Source organism: Phasianus colchicus, chromosome 5 (genome assembly GCF_987193195.1).
Source record: "Phasianus colchicus chromosome 5, bPhaCol1.hap1.1, whole genome shotgun sequence".
NCBI classification, from domain to species: Eukaryota; Metazoa; Chordata; class Aves; order Galliformes; family Phasianidae; genus Phasianus; species Phasianus colchicus.
In genome coordinates this window covers 44,205,956-44,223,848 of record NC_143440.1, presented here as the reverse complement: position 1 = coordinate 44,223,848, position 17,893 = coordinate 44,205,956, and the positions used below count along the sequence as shown (strand labels likewise).

Genomic DNA, 17,893 nt, shown 5'->3' with positions numbered 1-17,893 from the left:
TGTTGTCCTGAAGTCAAGCTAGAAAAAAAAAAAAAAAAAAAAGCAAATATGTTTTCAGCTGTTGCTGGAGTTTACGCCCTGTCCTGTACCCAGCCTTTTGACCAGTGAGCTGTCACGTATGTGCCTGGGAGCAGTGGGAGAGTGGGGGAAGTATCCCAGAATACTATGATTGTGACTTTGGCAGAGATATATATTTTTTAATGTCAGTGCATATGTTCTGGCAGTCTAGGGTGTCCTCTTATTTTCCTGCAATTTGCATTGCCTCAGTATGCAGGAGTGCTGGGGCTGTGTTTGCAACAGAGTAAGAGTAAGACTTGGACAGTCCATTTTAGGTTTTTGTGGGCAGGCTCTGACTGCATTTCTGAAGGCAGAGAGTCAGGGTCAGAATCCATCTGGATGTTCTTGTAAACAGTCGGCAAGGGCAGCTCACAAAAGGAGTATCGTATTTGTCTTTTATGTCTAACAACACAAAGGAATATAATTTGTGGTTATCTATTAATCTTAGAACAGACAGACCAGTATTTTTTTATGTATAAAGAGTGGAACAGAGCTTGTCTCTTAAAAGAACTTGAGGATTTGCTAATACACTGATAACAATTAATTGTCATACCTGCTTGATGCATATATGACAAAGACCATGTTTTAATCACCTCCTTAAATTACTCTTGAAATCATTTGCTAAAATCTTTGTGGCAATGTTTACATGAGACAGTGAATACATGCAGTATCAGTTTTTCTCAGTGTCACGGAAGGTTACGTATTGTAAGTAAAATACTTTGAGATATTTAGGTAATCATGAAAGATTACTAGACTTTTGGCATGACTGGTGCGAAGATGAATGCTGAAATGCATTTGACTATTTTTCACAAAGGGAAAAGCTTTCAACAGCATTTTCCTGTTGTGATTCAGGACTAGAATAGTGAAATGCATTTTTTGAACGTTTTTATACCCTTAACATTTTACCTGTTTGTTTACATGTCCTGGATGATTAATACAGTCTGCAACATTAGGCTTTTTTTCTAATTTATCCTTCACTGGTAGCTTTTCTTCTTGGATCCACATGGGAATGCAGGGCACAAGAAGAAAATATAAGCCTAAATGTTTTCTGGCAGATGATTGTGCAATTAGAAACTTTCAGTGAAGAAGATTTCACTCAACAGGTGTTTCCATGTTCAGCTATCCTTGCAGATGGGCATCCTCCTAAAGCACAATCCAATAATTCCTTGAAGTAGATTAAACAGTTATTACTTGTAAAGGATATAGGGAAGAATTCTTCACTGTTTTTTACTGGTCAGTGCTTATTTTTGTTTGAGAACTACACTTTGCATTTTCACACTTAGTCTAAATGACATTTTCATTGACATTAAGATGATACTTGAGAATATTGCAATGAAAATTTAAAGGGGATGTTTACAAAATGATAATCAGCCCCCCCCCCTCCCCCTTTTTTTTTTTTCCATGGAAAATGATATTTGAATATGCGATAGTATTTGATTTACTGTTTTTCAAACCAAGATACTAGATTGGCCAAACTGGCTGAAGTAAGACACAGGTATTTCCTGCATTCTTTAAACATGAAGAGGCATTTGCCTTCTGTAGTTTGCTAACTCATTTTCTTCTTTTCTTGTTCTGTACTCTTAACACTAGGTTACAATGAATCATGTTGGTATTTTGTTACCATTTAATATTTTAGTGATAAGTGGAACAGAGAAACATGCTGAATACAACAGCCTTTTCTCTGCCATTAGAAGATTGCTTTCCATTTCTGAAGAAAGAAAAATGTAACTTCATGTCCATTGTTTGCTAAATATATGTATGATGAAAGTTTGTGGTGTAGACAAAAAAAGGACACAAAGCTAAAGAATTAAAGTATGACTGTGTCCGTCCTCCGTTCCCCCCACTTTTCCCCTCCCCCCCCACCCCCCCCTACTTTATGATAAGTCATAAGAAGAGCTTTTTTGAGAAACACATCACCATGCTAAGAAATCTACCTGGCTTTTTGTGGCTTAAAGTTGTTTTCTGTGCCAATCTTAATAAAAAATTGGATCACTCTGCAAGAAGGAGCCTAGAAATACTTTTGAACTCATCACATTTAGGATCAAGGAATATTATTGTCATCTATCATTGGATTTTTACATCATGACCTAAAGAAAGTGGTATATGGTAATGCACTGCTATCTGGAATAGATTCAGAATAGTGGAACTCTTGTTCTAAATGCTGCTGATGTCTGAAACCATAATTTGAAGAATTTATGAAATAATTATAATATGAAATTATTAATCAGAACCTATACAAATATAATTTAAGATTAGATTTGTTGACTTAGTGAGCTTTTTGATTTTTTTTTTTGGTGGTTAAAAGCACTGAGATTTTCATTCTGTAGACTTCTTTTTTCCTAATCTTTGTGAAGTTTTCCTTGCCTTACCTTGAAGAACCTTTTTGAATTGGGTGCTGGAACAACTGTTCTTCTGTGCTTTAAAGAATTTACACATATAAATGGCAGAACCTTTCAGAAATACAGTAAGTATAAAAATGGTATTCAGACCCTCCTCTCTCTCACTACATTGCCTGACTAAAATTCAGCTAGCTTGCACATTCTTCTATTGTATCTCTTTAGGGAGTCTAAGTTCAGAATTGCTGAAGTGAAATGATGGAATACCAGAAAGTCTTTCAACACCCTCACAAAATCTGTTGAAATCAATGAAAAAAGACATAGCATAGCTCAGGAGAATAGTAATTGCACAGACTCGTTAATCTCTTGCACGCTTGTTAAACTAATCACAACTAGATTAATAAATAATACAGTTGGTCAAGTTTACCCAGCACCCTATTTCTAGCTACTTAACATCTGCAAACAAATGGCGATTTTCTTTTCTTTTTTAAAATTGCCAAAGAAATGACATTGTATTGCTGTTTTTCCACGGTTAGTTAAGGGCGTACACAACTCCTGCCAGCATGAAATATTTAATGAATTTGACATTTAGCTTTATGTGAAAATGTATGCTGCTAACATCTATTTTCTCAAATGTGTATAGAAAATGAGTAAAATAAAATGATTATGTGTGAAAAGAAAAATGAGAATGGAAGGTGATAAAAAGTGAAAAAAATCAAATCAGCTCAATAGGACAAATGAATGTTTTTGTTCCACATTGACTCAGCTCCAGTATTTAATGACAGGAAGGCATTGCTGTTGGAAGACTGCTTGCTCTCGCTTTTTCTTTCTCATTCTCATCACAGTAGTTCAAGTCTTGATCTATACACTGATATTCTTAGAGTGTGAGGGTAATGAACTGATGACTTTTTTCTTTTTTTGCCAAAATCCATATGCATACCATGATTGATGGGACTTAGAATAAAAAAAAAAGTGCTGAATGATACACATCAACTCATGTGCTCAGCTCTGTTGTCTTTTGTCCAAGCTGGCTGTGGTGGCTTGACCTTAGCTGGCTGCCAGATGCCCACCCAGCTGTTCCTTCCTCAAAAGGACATGGGGAGAAAATAAGATAGAAAATCTTGTGGGCCAAGATAAAGAGTGGGAGATTGCTTACTTTGCTTACCTGTTGCTGGCACAAACCAGAGTGACTTGTGGAAAAATATTTTAGTTTGTTGCAGATTAAAATTGATAAAATGATGAGAAACAAAGACAAAGGTTAAAATGCCTTCCCATCTTTTTTTTTTTTTTTTTTTTTTCCACTAGGTTCAGCTTCCCTACTTCTTCTCCAATTCCTCTTCCTTCTCCCCATCCTGAGTGGTGCAGGTAGATGGAGAGCAGAGACTGTGGTGAGATCACAAGAGTTCCTCTCTAGCTCTGCTTTCCCCATGCACTTTTCCCTTGCTCCAGCATGGGCTTTCACTGTGGGTGCAGTCCTTCAGATAAATCTGCTCCAGAATGGGCTCTCCAGGGGCTGAAGTTCCTCAGGAAATACCCACTTGCTCTGAAGCAGAGTTTTCCACAAATTGCCATATGGATCTCTGTTCCAGCATAGTCATCTCCATGAGCTGCATGGAAAGGCATGGATTCATTCAAAACTTCTGTGAACGGCAGAGAAGCCTCTCCACCAGCACATGGAGATCATCTTCCTCTCCTTCTTCTCTGACCTTGCTGTCTGCTGGATATTTTCTCACACACTTTTTACTAACTTCTTTGCCTTTTTTTTATATACATTTTCACAGAGACTCCACCAGCTTCAGTGAAGGGCTTGCTATGTCCTGCACTGGATTTGCTGTGGACTGGCTATGCCCAGCACAGGGAGGCCTGTAGTCTCCCTGCTGCTAACACTTTGCCACATAAATCCAGTACACTACCGTAGAGATCAGATAGCCCAGTACTTGGTTTTAGTTGGACAACTTGCTGCACAGCTGTATGGAAGCAGCTGTGGAAGCATGATCTGGTGGTGTGGACAGGAGAAAATGAGAAAATGGAAAAGACGACTATAAAATTTGTTCCTTGGAAAAACCTGCTATCAAACAGGTGTGACAGCATCTTTCAGTGGAAGGCAAAATTCATTCTGATCAGTTGCTGCATAGAGAAGTTTTGTGTCTGCCTCTAAAGAAACTCCCTAGGAATGGCATAGACACTTAAATTCCACTAATCTTTCTGATCTCCAGTGTGCCAGCATCACTGCTCTTTGAAAACTCTTTGGATAGTTGGGAAGCCATAGCTACAAAAGGAGAGATCTTAATTCAAAACTGTTTCAGCTATTTAAGGTGTTTTTTGTTTTTTGTTTTTTTTTTTTTTATATGAACTATAGTTTTTCTAATGAAGAAGAGTATAAGCCACATTGTAAATCAGTGATGTTTTCTTGTTTTCTCATAAAAATTGCATTCCAAATCAATTAAGCAGCTGGGATATTCCAAGAGCTATTAATTAGCACATATCAGTTATAACAAATAAAGCAGATTTATGTAGATTTCTTTGGAAACTTACCAAGAATCATAATTTCAAGCTGGGAATTTATGGCAAATAATTCAAAAATTGCAGAAGCTCTTTTATGTGACATTTTCCCCAGTGCTGCTGCTGCCAGAGACATTGGTTAGACATGATTCCTCTAGTACGTATTACTGACATTTCTCTCCCTACCAACAGAGAGAACTCAGTGTATGAACTTTTCCTGTATCTCAGTAGTGTTATACTGTAATAGGATGAAATGCTGACTGTATGCCTCATGCAGTTTTGTAACCTATCATACTCTTCTCCCTGCACCACTCTGGGACTAGAGCAATTGGGAGTGAACAGTGCTACTTTCAGTCTACATTCAGTCTTTTTGTTTTAATGTTAGTTGCCCTTTCTGCCTTTACCTGTCTTTCTTTCCATACTTAGCTGAGTGCCTTGCTACTGATGACTGTTTGCAGCAGGCTGCTGAGATGTTGCTGAAGTCAGCAGTGCTAATACTGCATTAGAGATCCCACTTCAGGGAAAACAATGTTAGATTTAACCAGTGGGGTACTGCTGCAGTGAAAAGCTGTACGCTCGGAGGCACTCTGTGCATTTTTCAAGCTAACAATATACCAAGTTTTGCTTTCATGAGCAGTAAAATGTAATAGTAATGCTTCTCACTTTAACAGCAGTTTCCAGCAAAGTGCTGTTCAAACAGGAGAGTGAAATTCCTCTTGTGTGGAAGGCTAGATGCAACTCTCACTGCTCAAATCTTGTGGCTGAACACCCTGAGGATTTGCAAAGGGACCAGAGCCAAAACAGCTTCAAATACATTGAAGCTGAAAGCAATTTTCTTGTGACTGTATGGATGCAGCAGCCACCAGACAGCAGCGCTTATTATTATGCCCCAGTCCAGAACAACAGCCACAGGGATATTCGTGTTCTGCCCCGTGTGTAATCGTAGCCTCAAGGCAGGATTTTGTCTCCCATTCCTTGATCACAGCTGGAATGTCACCTGTCAATTAGCCCACATCATGCAAAGATGCTGCACAGACACAAAAGCAGACACAATCATGGTCTACTGGGACTTTTGCTCTAAAAGCCAGATTTTCTAAACTAGAGACAGATTTTCTATTGTCCTGTGTGTAAAAATCTGTACATTTATTGTGTTGGTTGAATGGATGCTCTCTACATTACAAAACATGTTTAAAGAAAAACACACACAGCAGAGACGAAGAAGGGAAGGAGGAGGCTGAAATAGCAAGCAAAGCAGGTGGCCTGGAAATGATTAGCCACGTCCTCGTAATGCAAAAATTTAATGGCTTAATGATTTTTTTGTTACACATGGCCAGAAACTTCTATTTTTCATCACTTTCCTCATGCATATAGCAACCCCCATGCTTACTTTTTGACACATAAATTCCCACTATCCATAAACCCTCATGTGTTTTCCACTTGCAACATATTCATGAGAAGTGCACATGGATGATAGCTTAATACATTGATAGCCTCATTTCTTCCTCTGGCATACCCCTTGTCCTTGCTCTGGCTTCCAGGCACAGCCTTGTGATCTTAACCCAGCAGCCAGTAGCTGAAATCACCTGGGGGAGGTTGTGATATTTGAATGAAATACTTACAGTCCCCTCTCCCACAGAAGCTTCTCTATGGAGATGAGCCATAACCTCAGAGCTCAATATTATATGTCATCCATTGGCAGGCTATGCTTCTTCTTGCCTTTCCATGCTGGTTCATCAGGAAACTTCTGATGCTGACTGCAACTTGTGGCCATTTCAGAAGAGTGGTGGTAAGGGAGGGGCAAACAACTATAATTCTTTGGACAGTGAAATGAAATAAATGAAGCTCCTGAGAGGACACTACAAAAAAATACATCCTTCAGAGTCCCTTCATCCACCATTTCCTTACTATCAATTTTAGAAAAGGTAGGTTCTTTTATTTTTAGTGACCAGTTCATAGAAAATGAACTGGATTTGGCTAGCATGTCACAGAATTTTCTGAGCCTCGGCACTCCAGGTCTTTGCTGAAACTTCACGCACTAGGCAAAATATCATATTTCTAAGTGGAGGTAATGCTGTCTCCTTCAGCAGCGCTAAAGAATGTACAAGTGCTGATAACCCAGCATAGGATCTTGTGAAAGCAGTTGGAAGGATGACTTGATCATGAATTTCTTCTGAAACAGAGCTGCATGATCACATCCCTCTAAAATTCAAATTCAACTTCCAGTACTAAGACAAAGATAAGGAAGGCTCCATGGGAAATTTTGACTGCATGACTATGTAAAATTTTGAAGAAAGCATTTCTTTTTTACTAAAAAAAAATTCCTGTCCTATGTGAATTTTGGGGAATGTACAGATACTTACCTTAAGATACATCAAAGAATATTGTTACTTGAACTGAAAGAACTTTATTGTCTTCCTTGTCTCAATCCACTAAAATGAGAGATGAAATGTCCAGTAGTACATCTCAGAAATGTTGGCAGCCTGCAGAAAAGTAATGCAAGTTATGGGCCTAGTTGTAGTTCACTGAGTGTACCTCCTGGTCTGCTGGAAATCTGCAGGCTTTCTACTCATTCATTTTGGATTGACTCATGTATTAAACTCAAAGCCAGCTACAGAGCTTATGAATGCCTAAGTCTATACATCCTCAATCTGTTTCTGTGCTGAATCCTATGAATTCAATGTTTGCATCAGATGTGTCAAAAACGCTCTATTATACTTTTATGATAGTACACACACATTCCTCTGTGTTCATGCAACACTGGATCATGGAAGAAAATAAAAGTACACTATATAAGACATTCAATTAAAATTGACCTACATTTTTTTCAAAGGTAGATTTTGTAACAGGAACACCACAGAAAAGGGTCCATACTTTTAAAAAGATAATGTTTTTTTAAAAGCTGTTGAGAAACTCCTCTAAAACCAGATTTCTTCAGTATCTAGTATGTTCTTAGTATATTGGATAGGGTAGCTATCTGTGTGTGGGTCAGTGTATCAAAGCCACACTTATGCTTTCACACTTAAAAGCTATCTGGACCTCCTCTCAGCAGTTTGGTACTTGTTTGATGTCACCCATTTGAGGCAGTTGTACTTTGAACCTCTCTGTCTGGAGATGTTCCCTTTAAAATAGAACTATTTTCACGACTTGTAGCAGGTTATTTGGCTCACCCTGCTGCTGCAAAGCAGGGCCAGCTACATCTAGATATTCCTGACAGATGGCTTTAAAACCATTAGAGCCCTCCACCACAATGCCCAATCTCAGTCTCCCTTGCTTCAGTGTGAGTAATTTTTTAATGTTGTTTATGTTGGAAATGCTGGTGTTTCATCAATATAGAATTACCAAATTCAGGCATTCAGAAATCGTGAGGAAAGTTCTAGAATTCATATGATAGTTATGAAGAAGTACAACTTGACTGTTTTTCTGCCATCCAGCTTCTGACTGTTGCTTACAAATCCTTCTCCTCAACTGTGCTGAGAAAGCTGAGGTTTGCATGGCACTTGCTTGCCAAAGCTGTGGTTTAAAGACAATGGCAGATTAGCACTGTCCCCTGATAAATTTTGAGAATTGACAGGAAATAGAAATGCCTTTCTTGATCATTGAATCATTTTATAGTGGGCTGGAAAAGGATTTTACCCCTGCAGAATATGCCTTAGGGAATAACTTTTTTTTTACATTTTAATGTCTTTGTGGAAATAAGAGATATCAGGCAACGGAATCTTTTCTAGACATCACGTGTCCTGGTGGTAGCATGCTTGTGCTTCTGCAGTGAGAAGAAAATCTTCTAATTTAGGTGATCAAATTCTTGAAGGTTTAATTTGCAGCCACAAGCAAATGATTAAAGCAAAGTGTGTATGCAATATCAAAAACAATTTTTAACTCAAGGGAGAGTCTCATGTTGTGCTGCTTCTATAACAACGTTTTACACTACAGGGTTTTGCTTTGCCCCAGTCTCCCGATGGTCAGTGGGCAAGAGTTCCTTTGATTCCTTTATTATCTTGGGTATTAGCAGAAATCTTAGGTATTTCAGCAGCTCACTTTACCAAAGGAGAACCTGGCTGCCTTCTTCAGAAAACATGTCAAATGCAGGCAGTGGTGTTCTTAGAGGTGAACAACTCTTCAGATGCTAACTTTTAATTTGATCTGTAATGCCAGAATCTTCCCTTGTTTTATTTTGAAATTTATCCAAGGCTTTCTCTTTCTGGTTAAGGACTGTGTCATAGTACTGTTTTTTTCTTTGAAAAATGAAAGGTATCCTTTCATTTGAGGCTACTTGTCTACCAGTTTAGTGCATGCACATGACTGGAGGTTTATCATTGTTTCTAATGAGGCAGACTAAGACACGATTTAACAAAGGACTCTGTTCCGGGCAAAGCCAGTCTGAACAGCGATTTGTTTTAAAAAACACGGATTAATAAAACAGATACTGTTCTACATTTATTGCAAATGAATCCTTTTCTCTTGTACTTTTGGTTTGTACCATAATCAAATCACAGAATATTAGTGAAACTTGCAACATGTAAGAAATGAATTCCTTTATTTCCATGCAGTGAAACAAGTCAATTACAGGTATAGCTATAAGAGGAACTCCGTTAAGCATTTCTGATCCTTTCATCATGATGCTTTATTCCTAGCAGTACATGATTTTATGATTCTTTCTCTGTCAGTCTGAACTTTTGAGTGCTTTTTTCCTGTCTATAGCTTTTTGGAATGCTCAGGACTTCTCACTTTCCTTGATCCTAAGTTTTCTCATAGAGTGATGACAAATGGCAGAATGAATATTTACTCTGTTTTTTGGATAAAGTGTCTAACTTCTGCTTTAAATCTATCCTGAAACATCTGAGGGGTGCTAACTGCAGTTGTGCATTCTGTGTCAGCATTGTAAGAAAACCATCCCTGTTCCCCATCAGTTGCTTAACTAGCTGCTCTAGTAGAGTCTTCCTGTGTCTTCATTTATATATGACAAAACACTTTAGGATCAACATTTTTACATACACTTAGGGTAAATATTACTAACAGAAAATGAAAGCCTTTAATACAGTTATTATTAAACAAATTAACTTTTATTTTAGTGATAAGCAAGGCAAGCACTAATCCTTTGAGCTGTTAAAATTAAACAATATTCAAAAGAACCCTTTTTGTTCCCTGTTCTGAACTTCCCATCTTGTTCTTAAATGAGTACAATATATTTTCCTTTAAAGAAAGAATCAAACAAGCCATGATATTTCTGCAAAACTGTTATTAATATTTTGCCAGAATTATGACCTGAATAAGAAACAACATTTATACTAACTAAATTATTTGTGGGATACCAAAATTAGGAATCTGCCTACACTGAAACATCTCTCAGCCTAAACTAGACTGTGCCAGTCAAGGTCATAGCTGTGTGAATTCTTTCCTTTTACCACATGAACCATGGAATTCACAGAACTTATGATGCATGGATGTACATCAGCTAAACCATTTCTGGGAATACTCAAATTTGTCTTAGTTCAGTAAGGAGCTGTTGTGATTCAGATATGTTTCATGTCACTACATCCTATCTGATACATGTTGGGAACCATTACTGATCTTTTGATGGTCAAACTAAGCAATTGTGTAACAGGTATTGCAAAAATGAGGTAACAGAAGTGGAATCCAACTCAGGCTTTTTGTCTGATCCTGGATCCTTTCTAAGGATTTATCTGAAGATGCATATGAAGAGAAATATTAATTGTAAGTGTAAAGCAACTGTAGGCTTATGAAGTTTCTTGGTTATCAACCCATCTGGAAGTTCTATCCTCAGTGTGATGCTAAAGAGATGTATCAGTTCTAGGAAAATGTGATTTTAATAAACAACCGAGTTCTTTAAATCATTAAGTACCATAAAATGTTTTCTGCTGGGAAGGAGTTGTAGGCCACCTCAAACAGTTCAAATACTGTAGAATTTGCATACACTGCCACTCTGCTCAGATGCTGTAAATTCTTCTGCTTTACCTTCTGAAAATAACAGCAAAGAAGCCTTGGGAATAAGTCCAGAGAATGCAGCTAAGGTGATTGTATTTTAATGGTAATCCAATTTAAGACTAAAATGAAATAAATCAAATAAATGGTTTCAAATAAATTGTAGGTCAGTGACAGCTGCACTGTGGTAAGATTACAGTAAGGGTGTTTAAAATGAACCCAGCAGATTTAAATCCTTCATTTGCTACCATTACACCAGTAGATGCTGAGGAACCTGGCCTTGTTCTGCCACTGCTACCACTAACAATAGAGAGGAAGGAAGTGTGGTGCTGAGATCCCTGAACTACTTGGGGGCAAGCCAGCTTTGATTTGGATGCTTTGGTATCTTGGCATAGTGACTAGGCTAATAAGCCTAGCTGAAATTCAGGGCTCATTAGCTCTGATGTGGTGCTAGGGTCATGCAGCTAAACAATCTCAGTCCCGAGATGGTAGGTCTGCCATCCACCTTGTTGTGCTTGTTTCACTTTGCACCATGCTCTGTTTTGCACTGAGAGGCCATATTGGTTTGGATCTGTCTCGTTAAGTTCTTAAGTTTAAAATAAATCAGACTAATTGAAGGTCCCTGTTCATACTTGGCATATGTGAGTGACTTTGACATTCAGGTAGTTGGACTATGCTTCGGCTTAAGAATGACTTGTTCTAAAATTTATGAAGCTGCAAGGCTTTAAGAAAATTTTTAGAACTAATGTTTTTGTGGATACTTGTAAATAATACAGGATTGCTTTTGCTGGCGTGCACCCAACAACATTTTGATTTGCAAAGCATTGTTTGTCTCAGTACTGGGCAGTCGTGATCACTGATTGTTAACAGTTCTGTCTCCTAGCACAATTGATACTATTTTTACAATGATTTAATTACATAAATTCCTGCAAAGGTCCCTCACCAAACATCATCTTGTGTAATGCATATCCTAACTAGTAAAAATTTGCATGTTCTTATTGGATAAATGATTTTCTGAATCTCTCTGAAGTTTTTGTTTATACAGCTTCTCTGTCCTGTTCTAGAGATAATAGGTAAAAAAACTCTAGAAGTGACCTAGGTATGAACGTGCAAAAAACATATGGACCCTTCCAGGTGAGAAGAATTATACCTATGAGAATAATGTGGTTGATGCAACTTGAAAACGATACTTAGGAAAACTGTGTATGAAGATCAGGTTCATGTGCTGATTTTGAATAAAGGCTTTTATTTTTTGTTTCAGTGGCTGTTCCCTCACCAGTGCCAGCTTGTGAACCCGAGCCCAAAACAAACGGGCATTACGCGTCTCCACGGCTCTCTGTTTCCTCCCGAGCAATGGTTGTCGCTACCATGGAAGCACCTTCTCAGGGCCTGCAGACAGTCATGAAGTGGAAAACTGTGGTGGCCATCTTTGTCGTGGTTGTGGTATACCTGGTGGCTGGAGGACTTGTCTTCCGTGCCCTGGAGCAGCCCTTTGAGAGCAGGCAGAAGAATACCATCGCGCTGGAGAAGGCAGACTTTCTTCGGGAACATGTTTGTGTAACCCAGCTAGAGCTGGAGACACTGATTCAGGTAGGGCATATGAAAATAACAGTATTTCTCGGACATCAGTGTGAATAGTACGGCAGTTCTCTGATCAGCTTTACGGATGATGTAAATAGAAATTAAGTGTCTTCACTAGAATAATTAAAAATGTGTGCAAAGAAAGTTGGAACTTAATATTCGGTACACATTTTTTGTGAGAGGTGACAAATTTTCAAAATATCTCTGTAAGTTTTCAAATGATATGAAGTCTAATTTCTTTCTCCAACATTAAACACAGCAAAAAAGAGAGGCAATACAATATGGCAGATGGGAATTATGAAATACATATTCTGTCCAGAATTTTGAAGTGACAGGTACAGTAACTTATGGGTTTGCTATTGAGAATGTTAGGTAAACGAATGATTGTGAAAATATACAATTAAAAATAAAAAGTAATCTGCATTTAAGAACTAGAGATTTTTTAGTTAAGTTTAATGTGAAAAGTTTTAGAATAAATTTTGAAGTAAACAAGTACTAAATATCTAGGACGAAATAACAGGCAATAATAGCTCTATCAAAGGTGGAGTTACCTTTCATTGTTTAACATTCTAGACTAGGAAAATATGGATCTCACTTATCACACTTCAGCACGGTATCCTTTAGGATTCCGTGTAGAAACCTATCACTGAGCCTGAAGAAAATGGAGATTAGATAAGAGATGTGAGATACTGAAAGAGTGTATTCCAACAGTGTCCAATACCAAAGTTGAACTTCAACCTCATATTTCAGACCTGAATTTGTCTGAGCTCTCCAGGAGCACAATATTATATTGGTGTGGGGTGTCATACTGGAGCCCCATTGTGATTTCAGTCTCTGTTTTGAAGAACACAGAATTGTACCCTGGGGTGTCTGTCCACCCAATTGTGCTATGTAACTAGAAGTAAATCAAACTTCATTTTACAAGGTATTACAGACATAGTATTTCTATTAGAAAACTGTTCCAGTATCTCATTGCTGTGACAACAAAAGTGTTCTGCTAGTTTCCCGCATAAATTCATTCTGTATCTTTGTAGTTGGTCTTCTGTAGCCAACCTTCCTCCCTTCCTCCCCCTCCCCACTGCTTAATCGATTCCTTTCCCTTGCCCATGTGTGCAGATAGCAATGCTCTTCTGCTTCTCCTAAGCCAAACAACATTTTTCTGTTTCTTTGCAGATAGATGTGGGCACTCCCTGCTTGTACTGTATGTTCACAGAAGACAGGTCAGTTCTGAGTCAGAAGCTGTGTACCTGTGTTTGTGCAGCCTGGTACTTTAGCTAAGGAAGCAGCATAGTGCTGATGTGACTATACAGCTTTTGGATCAGGGCTGGCTTGGATCACACCCTTCATCTGTCTGCAAAAGACAGGTGAATATGCTTAGTTTGCAGTGTGAATTCTTCTGGTCAAAGATATTGGCTTACATGCATTTCTCATGGCAGTTTTGCAGAGATTAGCATTTTCCTCACCTCCTTAGTATGATGTAATGATTAGAGGATTAAAGTTGGTGGGGTTTTTTTTGTTTTTGTTTTTGTTTTTTTTTTTGTGAAGGGGGAGGGGTGGGAAATGTCACTATTTAAAGATGTGCAATATGCTTTGCGTATTGCAGAGAGTAGATACAAACAACCTCAACAGAAGAGTAGACTCCTGGAAACAGACTAGTAGAAACATTTTCAAATAGCTCCCCCTTCTTTAGCCTAAGCTATGTATCAATTTTAATTCTTTATTTTGCACGATCTTTTTTCTCTCTTTCACCTCAAAAGTGGTGATATTGAAATAATAAACAGGCTTGCTATGTGTTTAGAAGGCAAATGTTCTGAACAAATCTTATTGTCTTTTGAGATTTCAGTATGTCCTTGGGCATTATCATGGGTAACTGGAAATCATTTTGCAAAGGTAAATTAAATGGGTTTAGTAGCTTAGCATGTGAATGTCTTAAAGCTAAGTAATGTGAAATATTGAGACAGATTTATCGATAAAGAACAACTTCCTTTGGATTTTTCTGTAAGTAGAGTCTGAGGGTGAACCTTGTGCTAGGGATGTGGCTGGGTGTGCTGGTATGGAAAACTGATTGTAACTGACTCGCACAGAACAGTGAACCACTGCTCAAAGATCGTGTCAGGGATAACATTGTGCTTTCATGCCTTCATGTTGATGATCTCAAAAATGACATCTCCCTAGCTGACAGAATGGATGACTGCATTGCACCAGATGTGGCATCTGCCCTTATAGCTGTGATTTCAGACTGATGTGACAGCCTCCATGGGTCCTGGCTGCTGTGCTGTGTGCAGTTACCACCTGACTGAGGGAACTATTTTTTACTGATGTCATTTGATTACCTGATAGCCTCTAGATAGAACATGAAAAAAGAGAGACCTTAGAACTGGCATGTTTCCTTTTGTTATGGGGGTGACTCTAGAATCTTTTAAGGAAAAGTATCTTTGTTAAACTCATGATGGAAAAAAAATAAATCTTACAAAAGTATTCTCCTTTGGAAAATCTGCAAAGAGGAGGTATGATATTGTACAAGGAAGATGTGAAATATTCAATGTGGATGAGGTGTGGTTTAAAAAAATTCTTTAATATCCTATTGCAAATACTATCACTGGTTATGCAAATGTGAATTGCCCAACTGATTTGCAAGTTCAGACAGTGAAGTTTATTCAGAGACTTCAGAAGAAACAGTGACACAAGCAGTGTAAATATCTATTAAGACACAAATATAGATTAAAGTTTGTATTTATCTCATGTTTAGTCCTGATCTGTCTAATACTAACACAATGACAGAGAGGTGTTTTCTTTTGAAGACAAAAAAAGTGTTTCCCAGTGTAGTTTATCTTGTTCCACCTGAAGTTCTTACACCATACGTTTTTAAACCTCATTTCTGCTTCTGAAGATTTCTTTTGTGGTGAAACAAATTCATTTTTTACTGACTTACGTGATCTACTACTTAAATCAGTGGTGAATGGCAGAGTGAGATAATGACAAAATCAAATACTTTATTCCAGCATTTCTGAAGGTAGTTTTCAGAGTGTGAGAGAAAGGAAATGAAGAACATGGTAAAAGAGAATGAAACTTCAAATGCTTCAACTGAACTTAACTGTACTGTACCTATTTGAAAATATAACAGAAGGCAGCTAGACTGAAGTGATTGGATATGAAACTGGAAAAAAAAACCATTATTAATTACATATGTATATGTAGTTATGAGAAATGTTTTTTTTTTCCTCATGGCATAGCTGTATAATTAATGAATATACAGGTGTTATAATTAAGAAATATACAAGAGAACTTGGCTAAGCAGGTTATTGCACCAAAAAGAATAGATAAAGAGCTTACCCTTGTCCTAGGCTCACTAGAAAACTCCAAAAGGAGGGATCTCTAGAAAGAGATCCTTCCTCACTGGTAGTCAGCTCTTAAATGGGGTCTAGGAGAGTGGAGCCAAGCTCCACCTCTTCTGGCAGCACAGGTGAATTGGCTTCACCTGTGCTCCCAGGGCTGACTCATTGCTCGCCTCGGGTGATCAATCAGAGGTTCAGGCCGTGATTCAGCAGTTCCCATACTCATGGCATAAGCTTATTTGTAGTGGGTATAAGAAAAATAACCTTCCCTTTGTAATAGTGCACACTTGGTGGTTTTATGAAGAGGTTAAGTTATTTACAACCAGGAGAGGCAGGCAAGAAGACCTTCAGTATGTTTTGGCATAGTAATTCCTGTGGGTATGATAAAGGTGTTGATGTTCTTTCTGTGTAGTCTGTGCACTGTATGTGGGCAAAAGCTTTTGTAATGAGCCCCACTTCTGTAATAAGCCCTGCACCACGACATAAGGGTTTGGTTTGCTGTTGTAACAAGTTATTTACGTAGATTATTGGTGGCCTGTTTTCTTCCCCCTTTTCCTTCAGGGTTTCATTTAGGAGTGGAAGTGATTATAGTAAAATAAAAAATCACCCACTTAGTAACTTAATCATATTATCCATGTCCACTAATGACAACAGCAACTCTAATGAGTTAGCCTGTAAGCTGAAAAGGAAGTGGAGTTTGAAATGCGCAAGTCAGACATTACTGGCTAATTATGCTAGGAAGAGTTCATATTTCTGATAGGCACTTTTGATTAGAGTTCTGAACTACTTTTCCCCTGAAGATAAACAAGAGAGGGAACATCCTGTGAAGATATTTCAGTTTCAGTGTAGGAAACTGACTGGGCTGGGGATGGTGCAGAACTCTGCAGCTGTTCTGTAGATATGTTGCTTCCAGAGAGGAAGCTGAGACATTTACAGAGAGTAGGGACACCTCTGGACTTAACTCTGAATATTTACAGATGGGAAATGCATAAAACTTCATGATCTTTGTGAAGTGAGAGAGTCTTGCCATCGAGATTGTCCCTGTTTGAGTTTTGTGCGAGTATTTAGCAGGATACATCTGTTAGGTGAACTCCTGGTGATGGTGGTGGTAAAGGGATTCTTTAATCATTACATGACCCAAAATTGCATATTAATTGCTGGTAGCTGCAAGGCTTTTCTGCTTTTCCTGCCCACTTCTTGTTCTCCTAATACATTCATCACTGTGTACAAAGTGCTGTGTATTTATCAGATGTAATGAAGTAGATGGATATTTATAAATGAATGATGTCAGATAAGCTTTAAAGAAAAAGAAAATGATTTGTTGTGGATGTGAAGGGAGCCCGAGAAGCTGTAAGCTACCTAAGGCAATGGGGGATACTCTTTCACTTCAGCATTCAATGTTTGGACCTAAACTGCAAATTCAAATGTGTTTTAAGTGTTGCAATTAGCTTTGTGGCATTCACACACTCATGGGGAAGGCAACCAGCATTCCTCGACAGAAGTAAGGTGCCAGGGTAGCTGACAGCATGTCATGGCCTATTTAAACATGCAACCTGTCTGTTATGCTGATTTATGCTCTTGTGGGTAAACAAATGATCTCTGCTTTCACAGCACCTGCAGTATGCCAGCAGTGATACAGAAGCCCTTTCAAAGGGTTTGGTCCTAAACACTTTATTTCCCTAAACTCTTATTTCTTCACATATGGACAGGCACAGAGATGCCCTGCTGGCTTCATGTAACTAGTCCACTGCAGTCTGGAGTTTGCTCATCCTGTAATTTTATGGTCAGCTTTGCCTGACATACAGAAACAGTATTGAAAAGAGTTGTCCTGTACTGATCTCCTTAGATACACCTCACCTCTGTATTTGTGTGCCTCTTCTCCTCCAGCTCTTTTCCCTGTGTTGACACTAATGTTGTTGGCATTAGTGTTTTTGAACTTGTAGTGGGGGAGCAGATTAGCTGATACTAGGCCAAGCAAAAACATGTAATTTTCAGCAGGTGCAGTTCTGAGTAGTCTCATTTTGGCTTAAGCTGACTTCGAAGCTGCACTACTCACACTACTTTGCTGCTAGAGGTGGCTTCTCTGACCCCTTTTTGACAACCGTGGGACGCTTGCGAACATTCTCCATTCCCTCTGTCCCC

At 38.4% G+C, this 17,893-nt stretch overlaps 1 protein-coding gene across 1 annotated transcript in view; it reads left to right on the top strand.

Annotated features, from left to right (window-relative positions):
* Positions 1 to 17,893, top strand: part of KCNK10 (potassium two pore domain channel subfamily K member 10) — a 56,720-nt gene that overhangs the window by 11,634 nt on the left and 27,193 nt on the right. The window contains exon 3 of the mRNA XM_031593123.2: positions 12,097 to 12,425. Within this exon, the coding sequence (XP_031448983.2) occupies positions 12,097 to 12,425 (329 nt within the window). The remainder of the gene's footprint in view (positions 1 to 12,096; positions 12,426 to 17,893) is intronic.